The sequence below is a fragment of the Scleropages formosus genome, chromosome 4, assembly GCF_900964775.1.
Source record: "Scleropages formosus chromosome 4, fSclFor1.1, whole genome shotgun sequence".
Lineage (NCBI taxonomy): Eukaryota > Metazoa > Chordata > Actinopteri > Osteoglossiformes > Osteoglossidae > Scleropages > Scleropages formosus.
Window position 1 is genome coordinate 20996438 of NC_041809.1, and position 12949 is coordinate 21009386.

At 43.4% G+C, this 12949-nt stretch overlaps 1 protein-coding gene across 1 annotated transcript; it reads left to right on the forward strand.

Moving 5' to 3' along the window:
• Positions 1-3304: 3304 nt before the first annotated feature.
• hepacamb (hepatic and glial cell adhesion molecule b) lies at positions 3305-12641 on the forward strand. The gene is made up of 7 exons (XM_018755206.2): positions 3305-3661; positions 7720-8061; positions 8463-8744; positions 9787-9880; positions 10516-10583; positions 11066-11136; positions 11636-12641. The coding sequence occupies exons 1-7, from the start codon at positions 3574-3576 to the stop codon at positions 11957-11959; spliced, it is 1269 nt and encodes a 422-aa protein (XP_018610722.2). The 5' UTR covers positions 3305-3573; the 3' UTR covers positions 11960-12641.
• Positions 12642-12949: the final 308 nt, after the last annotated feature.

A 12949-nucleotide genomic window follows, 5' to 3' on the forward strand; every position in this document is an offset into this window, starting at 1 on the left:
CTTTCATCCTTGCTACAGTGGGGTGTGGTACAATGGCTCAGAACACAGAACTGAGTGGGCTTTGATCCAACAGAGGATCCCTCAGTAGCACACTTCTAGAGCAGCATGAAATAGTTACCCGAAAATTTGTACCTAGGTCCTGTGCTGAAAGGTTTATCTAAGAACATTCATTTGTCATTGAGAATATGATACAGTACATTTTTATATAGTAATTATAAATATTTCTGTATTGAATATTTTGGTAACATTTATTAAATATACTGTATTATAGCATATTTAATAAATTTTACTAAATGTTAATAAATGTTATAATATTATGTAGTTCTAAGCAACACTATGCTTGCCCCCCCTCCTCCCATTGAATGAACAATTCATTAATTTTGATCAGTAAAATATTTTATAGATGCATAGACTCTGGCTCGTCACGACCCTGCTTGGGACAAGCAAATTCAGCCAGTGTGTGTGTGAGATAGATAGATAGATAGATAGATAGATAGATAGATAGATAGATACTGTTCCATAGTTTTGTATATTTCAGCATAATTTTTTTTCTAAAAATTATGCATACAGTATGTAGTAAATAAACTACTGAAGGAATGAATACCTTTTATTAATTCTGATCAGTAAAAGCAGGGTCATGGTGAACCGGAGCCTAACCCAGCAACACAGGGCATAAAGCTGGATGGGGAGGGGACACACTCAGGACAGGACGCCAATCCATCACAAGACACCCAAGCAGGACTCAAACCCCAAACCCACCAGAGAGCAGGACCCGGCAAAGCCCGCTGCACCACTGTGCCCCCCATGATTAGTAAAATCTTTAGTAAAAAATATGATAAATACATTAAAAATAAATAAATACTGGATAAATAACAAAATGAATAAATAGCAAAAATACTTAGAAGTTTGAATAAATGCAATATGTAAAAATAACTAAAATTTGTTTAATTTACATTTATTCATTTAGCAGACGCTTTTGTCCAAAGCAACGTACATCTTAGCAAAAGTACAATTTATGCATTACATTCAGAAAAAGAGACAGGGCTGCAGACATGTGACTCAAGTCACAAGTTTCAGTTTTTGAACAGTAAAAATCTTTTGCCTGAATCATGGACTGAACTGAGGGTTTCATGAAAAGCCAATAGGGAACGTTACATGGGTGAAAAAGCACTCACGGGGGTCCCCTGGTGGCTTCGGGGGCCTGATCAACCACTTATACCACCCTGGTTGTAGTTGCAGAATGTCTGCCATGTCTTAGTAGTTTGTGCTTGTGTGTATGAGTCAACAGGGCTTTGATGAGTGTGTGTTTCTCCATCCCTGCCTCCTGCTGGAGAACACTGAGGCTGGCTTGTGCCCCGTCAGCTGAGCACCAACCCCAGGAATGCCCCAGCTTAAAGAGACATGTCTGTTCACTGTGCCGCGGTGGGACTGGAACACTACCGCTGTTTGCACCCTTGTGCGTGCAACATAGCACCATCGGACACAGCATTTGAGTATTTAGCAAATCAGAAGTAAAATGTGAGCTTAACTTCGTTGCTTTGTTATCCAATTGTCCAAATTGAAGGGGGATGCAGAGAACTTGAGAAATGTTCTAGGATTTTTTTCAGCAGTCCTTGAAGGTACAGTAGACAATAGCTGGGGATGTAAAAATGCAAATGAGAAGAGCCAGCTAACAATGGGAAACACTTTCTTTTCAGTTCCCCTGGATCCTCTCTCATCTCAAACTCAACCCCTCTTCAGAGCTAAGCACCACAGCCCCTCTCCACCCCTTTCCCTCCATCTCTACTTGTCCTGAACGCTCTGAAAAAGAACCTTGTCTCCAGCCATTAATTTTGAGTCCAAATGTCAGGCTAAATTAAACGTCTTACTTTTGTCCCCACAAGAGCGAACATTTTCTCAGTAGCAGTTCCCATGGAGTTTTTCCCTCCCTCTCTTCAACGGGAGTGTTTTCACAGCGAGAAGAAAGGAGCTGCACTCATTCCCCCTATGTGTGCTTCCCCCTTTGTGCAGTGTCTCGTCCACCATCTCTCTTTATAGGCCTGCTCTTGACCCTCTTCCAGAAAAACGACCCATCCACACCCCCTTCATTGCTCGGCTCAACTTGGCCCAGGGGGCGAGGGATGCCTTCAGAGGGAAAAACAAGTGGGAGCCGTTTTAGGGTCTCCAAGTCCGGGTGCTCTGATAGAAGCCCGAGGACTTCCGCAAGCCTTCATCTCTTTGTCAGTATTCTATTTCATGAGGCTGTATGAATAGCAGGAGAGAGATGGGATTTTTGGGGGCTAAGGAGAGAGGAGGGAAGATGTTTTAAACATGTTGACTAGGAATCCATTCATGTCCATGAGCTTTTTCTGATTTCCTATATGCAAGTATGTGCATGTCTGTTCAAGACACGAAGGACAAATAGTCCACTGATCATAGATGGGTATCTACAGTCCTGCTTGAAAGTATGTGAACCCTATAGGGATGCTGATTATTCTTGAATAAAACGTTACACTTTAATATGTACAATATTACACAAATTTAAATCAAAGTAAATTTACTGATGATTATGATTTACACACCAGATTCTTCTTACCTACTTGGTTTAAACAATACAACTTGGGGTTCGCTTCTTTTTGCACCTGCACTACTTCTGTTTTTCTACCACACAAAATATCCTCTTAAGCAACATATGGAATTGGTCACTGCACACCTATTATGCGCACACACACACACACACATCACCTGAAACCGCTTGTCCCACATGGGGTCGTGGGAAGCCGGAGCCTAACCCGGCAACACGGGGTGAAAGGCTAGAGGGGGAGGGGACACACCGAGGACGGGACGCCAGTCCATCACAAGGCACCCCAAGTGGGACCCGAACCCCCGACCCACCGGAGAACAGGACCCAGGTCAACCCACCGCGCCACCGCATCCCCCACACCTATTATGTTAAATGTGAAATACTGTTTCTCATTAAATAATCATTTTGTGCAAAGTAAGGAACACAAGGGGATCACATACTTTCAAGCAGAGCTGTGTATTTGGTTAAAGTACAGAAGAACTGGATGTGTCTGATTTACTGGAACCGCTGGATTTTTTGGGGTGTGGTTTGAAGAATTGAATGAAAGATAAAAAACACCTTCATTGAGTTGCCTCGTAAGTTTTTCTGGTACACCAAACAATGTTAGGCTTCTGCTAGGCTTGGATTCTTTGTTCCACCTCTGCCAGACCCTAGAGTGTGGGTGAACCAGGGCCACTGAGAACATGAGCCCTGCTGGTGGGCGCCCAATCACAGCTGCATCTCTCCCAAACAAGGGAAGCATAACTTCTCAAGACTCAGCTGAAATTACTCAAAGTGGGTTTGACCGGGGCTGATGAGAAGACCACAAACCTTAATGCATAAGGCTGATTAAACACTCACACACACGCACACACACACACAGTACTCCGTCATGGTTGAGTCCTGTGTGGAGGGACCAGCCTTGGCAGAGTGCAGCCTTTCACAAACAGCTCTGTGCGCATCCAGGGACGTGCCCTGAGTGGACAAATCATGCCAATTGTCTGGGAGAGGAACCCAGCGTTAGACCCAAGATGAAGGCAGGGAGGGAGGCTTTCTCGAATGCGTTGGCCACCCCAGCACTTTTGCCAGTCTTGTGCCTGCTTGTCGCTTCCCGATCAGGTAAGAAAGTAACTTTACTTTATGAGTTGAAAGCTGCATGTGTTTGTGTGTGCAAACTGCAGGAGACTGAAGGAATGCGACAGTCATCGTGTGTGTGTGTTTGCGTGTGTATGTGTGTGTAGGCGACATTTTTGTATTTGCACTTGAGCTTTACAAAAGTTTCATAGTGCAAACATTTTCTTATATGAAAGGACATTTTAATGACATAATCCTTTGCTCACTCTGTACCCAACAGCTACAAAGCATGTTAAAGTGTTGTGAGAGCAATAGTGACTCTGTAAATAATCTGTAAATAACATGACTTTGAGTTTCTCCATTACGGAGTAGCAGAGAACAGGAATATTTTACTACATTAATTTTTACACTGCAGCACGAGGTTCAGGAATATTTGTCAGTCAAATTGAGACAAAGAAGGAATTTAATATCACGATGCTGTACTGATGACATTTTTATAGACACATTAGGTTTTAATGGTGATTGATTCAGGGTTTACCCATTTGGTGGCTTTGGACATTTGGTTATTTTAGATTGAAGGATGCTCAATGAATGCATCAGATAAAATATTCTGGCTTCTTACTGAAAAGCGTTTGTTTCATCTTTGTTACTCAGCAGCTCTTAATATTTAAATAAATATGAAACCTTAGATGGTGTATAAGACTGTATCCCTTTTGTCAGTTTGTTGTGACCGTTATATTGTATTACTGGAATGCTTGGTTTTGAAAACAAGATTGAGCCTATCATTTTAGGTGCTAGGAAAATAAACACATTTTGGTGCAGTGCTGTATAAGCTATAATTTTCTCATTCAGCCACTGAGGACGATCAAAATATGTGTAGGAAATAATGTGATGTGGAAAACAAAAGGTGAGATGTGGTGCAATTTGGGATCCTATTAGAAACAATACTGTTTTTGTGGAGAGATAGTTTCCTTAACAAGAGCTAGGACAGAAGTGCTGTAAAACCATGGTGCTTTTAATCTCATGGCTTTAATGTTTCATTTGGGTTCATCTCCTGTGGCCCAGAATCATAAGGAAGACAAATCAGAATGATAAGCAAGATGTGCAAGAGTGATCTTTGATTCATATTTAACTTTAAGGGGCCAAACTGGACTTTTGTTCATGATGTTTACAAGTAGTGGGGGTGCGGTGGCGCAGTGGGTTGGACCGCAGTCCTACTCTCCGGTGGGTCTGGGGTTCGAGTCCCACTTGGGGTGCCTTGCGACGGACTGGCGTCCCGTCCTGGGTGTGCCCCCTTCCCCCTCCGGCCTTACGCCCTGTGTTGCCGGGTAGGCTCCGGTTCCCCGTGACCCCGTAAGGGACAAGCGGTTCTGAAAATGTGTGTGTGTGTGTGTGTTTACAAGTAAAGATACCAGTGTGAAATTTAAATACTGGGTTAAATTGGGGAGTCCGTCAAGAGTTTTTGAAAGCTTGTAGAAGGGGTTTTGCAACTCCAAAAAGACATTCAAGGTGGTTGCTGATCACAGGGCTGGTAAGAGCTCTGCGCTTCTAAGCATGGTGGTGTAATTCAGCTCTGACAGAGTGTTGAACATGGACCGGAGAAACCAGTCTAGTGACTTGGCTTGAGAAAGGTGAGGATGACGGCGGTGGAGGATACCATAGGAGGACTAGCTGGAAGACTTTGCAGGACATTTAAGGATCTGGGCTTGGGAGGCCAAATAGTGTAGCTGGGCCCTGGTAGTGCTGCTCCACCAAACCCAGGTGTGGCAGTCACCATGTTGTGTTGAGTCATTGTTCAGAGCCGTCCTCGAATCAGTGGGCCCCAGTGTCTCTGGAGTGTCCGCAGAGAACGGACAGTACCCCTCTGACTGGCCCTTTCATGGGAGCTGCCTAGGAGGAAATCGGCCCAACAATCCTGGCCTTTGTTCACTCATTCTGGCAACCTCAATCTGCCCAAGGATGGTCGCCACAGCAACAACGAGATGCCGTGCACGTTTGCTTCAGTGAACGAGGCCCGTGCAGGGGAAGGACAGATGTCAGTGGTCCAATTGGGTGTACGCAGGGATGACCATCAGCCTTTTCTGTCAGTGCAGAGATGGAAGGCTTCTACATACATGTGACTGTGCCAACTGGGTTAGAACAACCGGATCTTGCACATTCCCTTTGTTTTGGTCATTTGCACTTTGTCAGTCTGTTTAATAGCCACTGATATCACAGTAAGTATAGTTGGGGTCAAATAACTAGCTGGAAATCAGTTAACAAGTTGAACTAGCTGGCCAATGAGTGTGAGCAGGAAATGAGTCAGTATGTCATCTTACCTCTTCCGCAGCAACTCCTCAAGATGTTTGTTCCTTGAGACAGCACAGCAAATAATACAGAGTACATATAGTACACACACATTTTCAGAACCGCTTGTCCCTTACGGGGTCACGGGGAACCGGAGCCTACCCGGCAACACAGGGCGTAAGGCGGGAGGGGGAAGGGGACACACCCAGGACGGGACGCCAGTCCGCCGCAAGGCACCCCAAGCGGGACTTGAACCCCAGACCCACCGGAGAGCAGGACTGCGGTCCAACCCACTGCGCCACCGCACCCCCTTCGTACATATAGTAATTCCAAAAAAATTAAAGAACATCATCGGGGTACATGTTACAATACAGATAAACATTATGAAAACATCGTAAACAAAGATAAACTATGTACGCTTTCATATTTTTAGATTTTGAAATAGTTTGCAAATAGGTCTTTACATCTGTTTTAAAGTACTGAAATGTAGGACTCTTTCTTGACCATTTTACTTTCTGTATGTTACATGCCAATATAACAACTAAGTCAATTACAAAAGATATTTTGGGCTTAAAGTTTATCAGGACACCAATTTCTTTTATACAGTATATATGTTATATATATTAACAACAATAGCAACATCAACAATTTTTCTATAGCTATAAAAATATTAATATTTGCCTCTTTTTTAAATATGTTTGCATTTCAATCAAAAAGCTTTTACCGTGGATCATAACCTAAATACAATCCTACTTGTATGTGAACCCTATAGGATATTATAAGATGTTGTATAAAATATTAAACTCATAAAATGTAAATGTTACATCTTAAAATAAAGATATGAAGTGAATGAATGATTATGATTTACGCACCTTATTCTACTTACCTAGATGGTTTAAGGGGGGTGCAGTGGGTTGGACTGGGTCCTGCTCTCTGGTGGGTCTGGGGTTTGAGTCCTGCTTGGGGTGCCTTGCAATGGACTGGCGTCTTGTCCTGGGTGTGTCCCCTCCCCCTCTAGCCCTGTGCCCTGTGTTGCTGGCTTAGGCTCCGGCTCCCCGTGACCCCATATGGAACGTGTGTGTGTGTGCGTGTACTTTGTTTAACCAATGCAACTGAAGCTTCACTTAAATTTATTCATTTCACTGAAGCTTTTCTCCAAAATGACTTACAATGTTAAGCTACTTATAGTTATTTACACATTTATACAGCTCGGAAATTTTACTGGAGCAATTTAGGGTGAGTACTTAGGTCTAGTGGCTCTAACCGCTATACTACCAGCTGTCCCCACATATATTTTTAAACATGCACTACTTCCATTTTTCTGCTACACACACGATTTCCTCGAAACCAACACATGGAATTGGTAATGACACACCTGTTATGTAAGACGAGAAACACTAGTTCTGATTAAATAACAATTTTGTGGTAAAAGTAAGAGACACGAGGGGTTCACATGCTTTCAAGCAGCACTGTAAATGTTGAAAAGTTTCAGGACTACTTTCATAAAAAAGCAGTTATCATCTATACTCATATTAAATTGCTGTATAACAAGGGTCTTTACTGGGTTCCTTGAGAGGTAGGACACTTACTGGTTGCTTTGCCTTCACTCTTCTGTCCAGGTTATCCTGGTCATCCAGTATTGCCCAGATGTACTCAAACTTTTGAATGCTACTTTAAAGACACATAATGTCCAAAATTATGCTGTGTCCTTACAACACCACTTTGGATTCCGGCACTTTCTCCTTTTTTTGCTCAGCTCTCAAGGAGTGTTTGTTCAATGGGATGTTATGCAGCAGTTGTTGGCATGCTGTCTGCAGGTGAAGTACAGGGAGTAAACATCACCAGTCAAGGCCCCTTGATCCGAGGCACCCTGGGGGGGGAAGCTCTACTATCGGTCCGCTACAGCAGCACCAGCTCTGACCGGCCTGTCATCAAGTGGCAGCTGAAGAGGGACAAGCCTGTGACCGTGGTGCAGTCCATCGGTACAGAGATTATAGGCAACCTGCGGCCCGAGTACAAGGACCGCATCGTGATCTTCGAAAACGGCACGCTGTTGCTGCACAACCTGAAGCTGTCCGATGAGGGTGCCTACGAGGTGGAGATCTCCATCACAGACGACACCTTCACCGGGGAGGGCAGCATCAACCTCACTGTGGACGGTGAGCGCTACCACGGTGCAATAGGCACATCTATCTTCCACATACTGTATATTGTTGCGATGTCCTCATCCCAGTGACTCTTTCTTCCTTTTTATTTTACTCCCAGGCCCTGCTAATGGTACTCTACATTATTTAGCGTTGTCATTAATTTTTAATTACTCATGCACAATAAGTTTCAGAAAACACTGTGTCTGGTAATTACGTAACTGGGGAATATAAAGGAAAAGCAGGACTTGCCTGAATTTTTTTACTCCGTGGTTCAGCTGACCGATGATGCGGATTGCATTTGGCTATTGTGAAAAAAACGAATTAATATGAGGACACAGCATATTCGGTGAAAATACGAATCTACATTGCATATCAGTTTTGCATTCGACATCGTCATCTGTGCATTCCCACAGAGCCCGTGTCCAGGCCGTATGTCCACATGGTAGCCTCCACAGTGCTGGAGCTGAGCGAGCGCTTCACACTCAACTGCTCCCACGAGAACGGAACCAAGGCTGTCTACAGCTGGCTCAAGGGTGGCAAGCCACTAGCCAATGACTCACGCCTGCAGCTGTCACCTGACCAGAAGGTCCTAACCATTACTCGGGTGCTTATGTCAGATGATGATGTCTACAGCTGCACAGTGGAGAACCCTATCAGCAGCATGAAGAGTTTGCCTGTGAAGCTCACAGTCTACAGTACGTGGATTCTCTTTGCCTTCCAGTTCTGCCATGCCATGCCACATCCAGTACCGAAAATGCCACTTTTGGTTCTCTGAGATGTGCCTTGCTTTGGAGAAAAGCATATGATAAATGAATAAATGTAAATGTAATAGGAAACTACTTTTATTTTCTAAGGGGGGAGGTGTGGTGGTGCAGTGGGTTTGACCGGGTCCTGCTCTCCGGTGGGTCTGGAGTTTGAGTCCCACTTGAGGTGCCCTGCGATGGACTGGCGTCCCCTACTGGGTGTGTCCCCTCCCCCTCCAGCCCTGCGTCCTGTGTTGCCGGGCTAGGCTCCGGCTCCCCGCGACCCCGTATGGGACAAGCGGTTCAGATGATGTGTGTGTTTTATTTTCTACTTATTCTTACTCAATTTCCCACTTATTTAATTTAGCAGTGCCATTTACAGGGTTTTTGGTGTCTCACCAAAGGCAGCAACGACTCAGTTGTAGGTTGGTCTACTGAATACATAATTATGAAACAGTTCTATCTGAAAGGACAGGAAAGCCAAGAGGAATGCCACTGTGGTCTTGATGTGCTCCTCAGCACACTGGTAAAAAGATCCAGAGGTGCAGAACTCTAAGGAATAAGGCTCCCACGATTGCTGTCCCCCCGAGCCAGTTTTAGCAGAAACACCTTGCAACGTGACAAGTCCCACACCATTAAGGCAGAGACACTCCTGTTCACCATCACACTGCTGTGTTGCAAGACATTTCCAACTGGTTGATATCAATTGATGAGTTATCCCATCCCAGCAGATCTGCTGACTTCACCCTTAACCTGTTATAATAGAATGTTGTAATACTGTAGTCCTGATGAGTTAAGAGAGTGATCAGACTGATCATATCCTATGAAAATCACACAAAGTTAAGTTTGACAAGCACACAAATACTTCATAGAATGGAAACAATCAGTTAACTGGAAAGGGAAGTGCCAGCCTAAATCTTTAATCAACATGCCATCTGCTGGACAAATGTAGCATAATGCAAGAGGAAAGCTGATGTTCCCTGCCATTTTCTAGGACGGAGCTCACTTTATATCATTCTGTCCACTGGCGGCATTTTCCTCCTCATCACCCTGGTGACTGTGTGTGCCTGCTGGAAACCAACCAAAAAGTAAGTGCTTCCTTTGTGCCTCATGCTAGATGGACGCATAGAGAAAAGGCTCTGACCTTTATGTCCCATCCATAACTCTCCTTCACACTGATGATGTCACCGTGATGTAACAGGAGAGCTGTACAACGTGTTTTGGTATTGATGCTGTTAATATTTTTTTTTTACGGCACATGAATGAATGTCAACAGCAAAGCCTTTTCTTTACTTCCTGATGTGATCAGATAATGAAAAAATAGTCTTGGGGAGGGCATCTTTATTTACAATTGCTTGGTTGTAATATTTTAATTGACCTATTATGAGTTATCCATTAAACGAAGACGAAATCAAAAGAAATATCCTACAAGCTTGATGACCTTTTAATCATCAAATTATAAGCATGCAGAATAGCAGGCTATTGTGTCGCTCTTATCAAATAATTGTGTAATGAAAGAACATGAGCAATTGAAACAATTTGAGAACAGCGAGAGAGCGGTGGGAACATGCAGACTACATAGGTTTTATAGATTCTGCACAGATATTAAAAGAAATAAACAAATGCAAGAAATATAAGTGTATTTGCAGAAAGGTATGAATGCCAGTGCACTCAAAAACTTGAAAATACAATGACCTAACAGTTGGTATGTTTGGGATTTCAGACAGAAGCGTCAGCGGGCCAAGCAGAGCACTTCTGACATTGTGGAGCACAATGAAACGCAGCATGAGGGTGAGTGGGGCGACCGTATTTCTACATATTGAAACAAATAAACTTTTATACATACAGAGGAATACCACCTACTCCCCTCAGGTAGACGGTACCGGAGCATCCGGTCCCGCACAAGTTGGCTGAGGGACAGTTTCTTTCCCCGGGCCATTAGACTGTTAAATACGCAGGACTGAGACCAAAATTCAAATCCGCTGTTTTATTTCTCTGTATTCTCTGTACATACATATAGATAGTTTATGTTATTTATTTATTTATTTATGCTTCTGTTGTATAATTTGCGAATACAATTTGTGTATATACTGTGTTTTAACGTAACTTATGACATACTCTCAATACTGCATTTTCCGGAGCTGCACTGAAGATTTTCACCCTTCTCTACATGTTATGTTGACGATGATGTGACAATAAAGCTTGATTTGATTTGATCTGAATTTCTAAAAACAGGAAAACTTCTTCAAAAAAATTCTTTTCTCCAATTGCAGTGGATGTTGTGCCAAAAATGACCGAACATGAGTGCAAAAACCCAGTAGCTCTTTACATCCTGAAAGGGAAGGTGGGTTGTTTCTGTTACGGAAAAAACACACACACACACATCACCTGAAACTGCTTGTCCCATATGGGGGCACAGCAAACCAGAGCCTAACCCAGGGGGGCTAACACAGGGCGCAAGGCTGGAGGGGGAGGGGACACACCCAGGATGGGACACCAGTCCATTGCAAAGCACCCCAAGCAGGACTCAAACCCCAGACCCACCAGAGAGTGGGGCCTGGCCAAGCCCACTGCACCACCATGCCTCCTTTACAGAAAGCAGGCAAAAGAAAAGTGCGTGTTTAGAAGCTGGGTCTCCTGCTGTTCTACCCTTAAGCAAGGCACTTAGTCTGAATTGCTCCAGTAAACAACTACTAGGCTGTGTAAATGGGTCAATAATTAAAAGTAGCTGAACATTGTAAGTGGCTGTAGAGAAAAGCATCAGCTAAATGAATAAATGTTAGTGTTATTTTTGCAACGTGATTTAATTATGAAAGTTAAGATCCTTCTCTTTGCTGTCCCAGAATTCTCCCGATGGGGAAGACAATGGCCCCGAAGATTTGCGCATCCCCTCAGAGCCCAGCAGTCCCCCAAGTTACAGCAGCTCCCTGCCCCCTTCCTCTCGGTCCCCTGATCCTCCTGCCCGCTCCTCTCGCAGGTACCCTCGCACCCCAGCCAGCTCCCCTCCCTCACACCACCACAAGGCCCTGGGCCACGCTTCCGGTTCCCCGCCACGCAGTGCACGCAGCTCCACTCGTTCGATCCGCACTCCTGCCGGTGCGTCCAATGTCCGCCATTTGGAGGAGCCCGCCCCTCCCACAGAGAACGAAGCCCAGACTCCGCCCTAATTCTCTAGCCCCGCCTCCTTCAACTGATTGACATGACAGAGAGCCATTCAAATCTTGGTGAAATGAATATGCGGGTGTGTATGCATAAATGTTTCTGGTCACTGGATTTGTTATTTTTTTGGTACACCAAGCTCAAACTTAGATCACGATTCTAGGTTTGATGCCTTGTCTTTTTACCAGAAGAAAGCAAAAGAGCTTTCTGCAGGTTTTGACAGAAGTGCTGTTTGGTTAGTCTGAAGTAAAAGGTGTTTATTATTACCCCATCTTATGAACAGAAACATGACACAAACCTGGTGTATGTACTGAGTAAAATATGGGAATTAGATTTTCTTTTGATACTACTGCATGTGAAGGTTTTAACTGGTGTTTAGTAAGTTCCAATTTCTGTGTTCTGCAATGAGCCCATGTATTTGTACAACCAAGTGCTCAGTCCCATCTGTTGGCAAATGTGAAAACAAAGCTGTGCCTACAAATCCTGTTATAAAGTGCTAATTAATATCTTTGGAACTGCTTTTCAGTTAGAAATTATCATCATCCATCATGCTGGGTGGTTATTTGATTCCACGGAACATACAAACATTACATCCCAAGTCAACAGTGTGGAAATTCTAAAAAACATTATTAGGAAGCATTGCAAAATAGACATTATTTCTACAGAATTATTATACCTTTTTATTACATGATGAGCCTTTACTTTGTGTATAATTTGTATATAAATTACTTGTATATAAATAAACTTTTAGCTTTGTCTGATTGTTTTTAATATTACTAATTTTCTATTTAGTAGCTTTACACTGTTACCTAAAAGATTGTACAAGGACACTTTTCAATCATTTTGATGCTCAAGCGTGAAAGAAAAAAAATGTATGTTTTTAAAGGAATAAAAAGGAAGGTTGCTGTTGAAAATATATTGTTTTTGATATTAGATTTTTTTGAGCTGCATAGTTGGTGTGCAAGCCAGCTGTGGACACCAGGGTCCAGAGTGTTTTG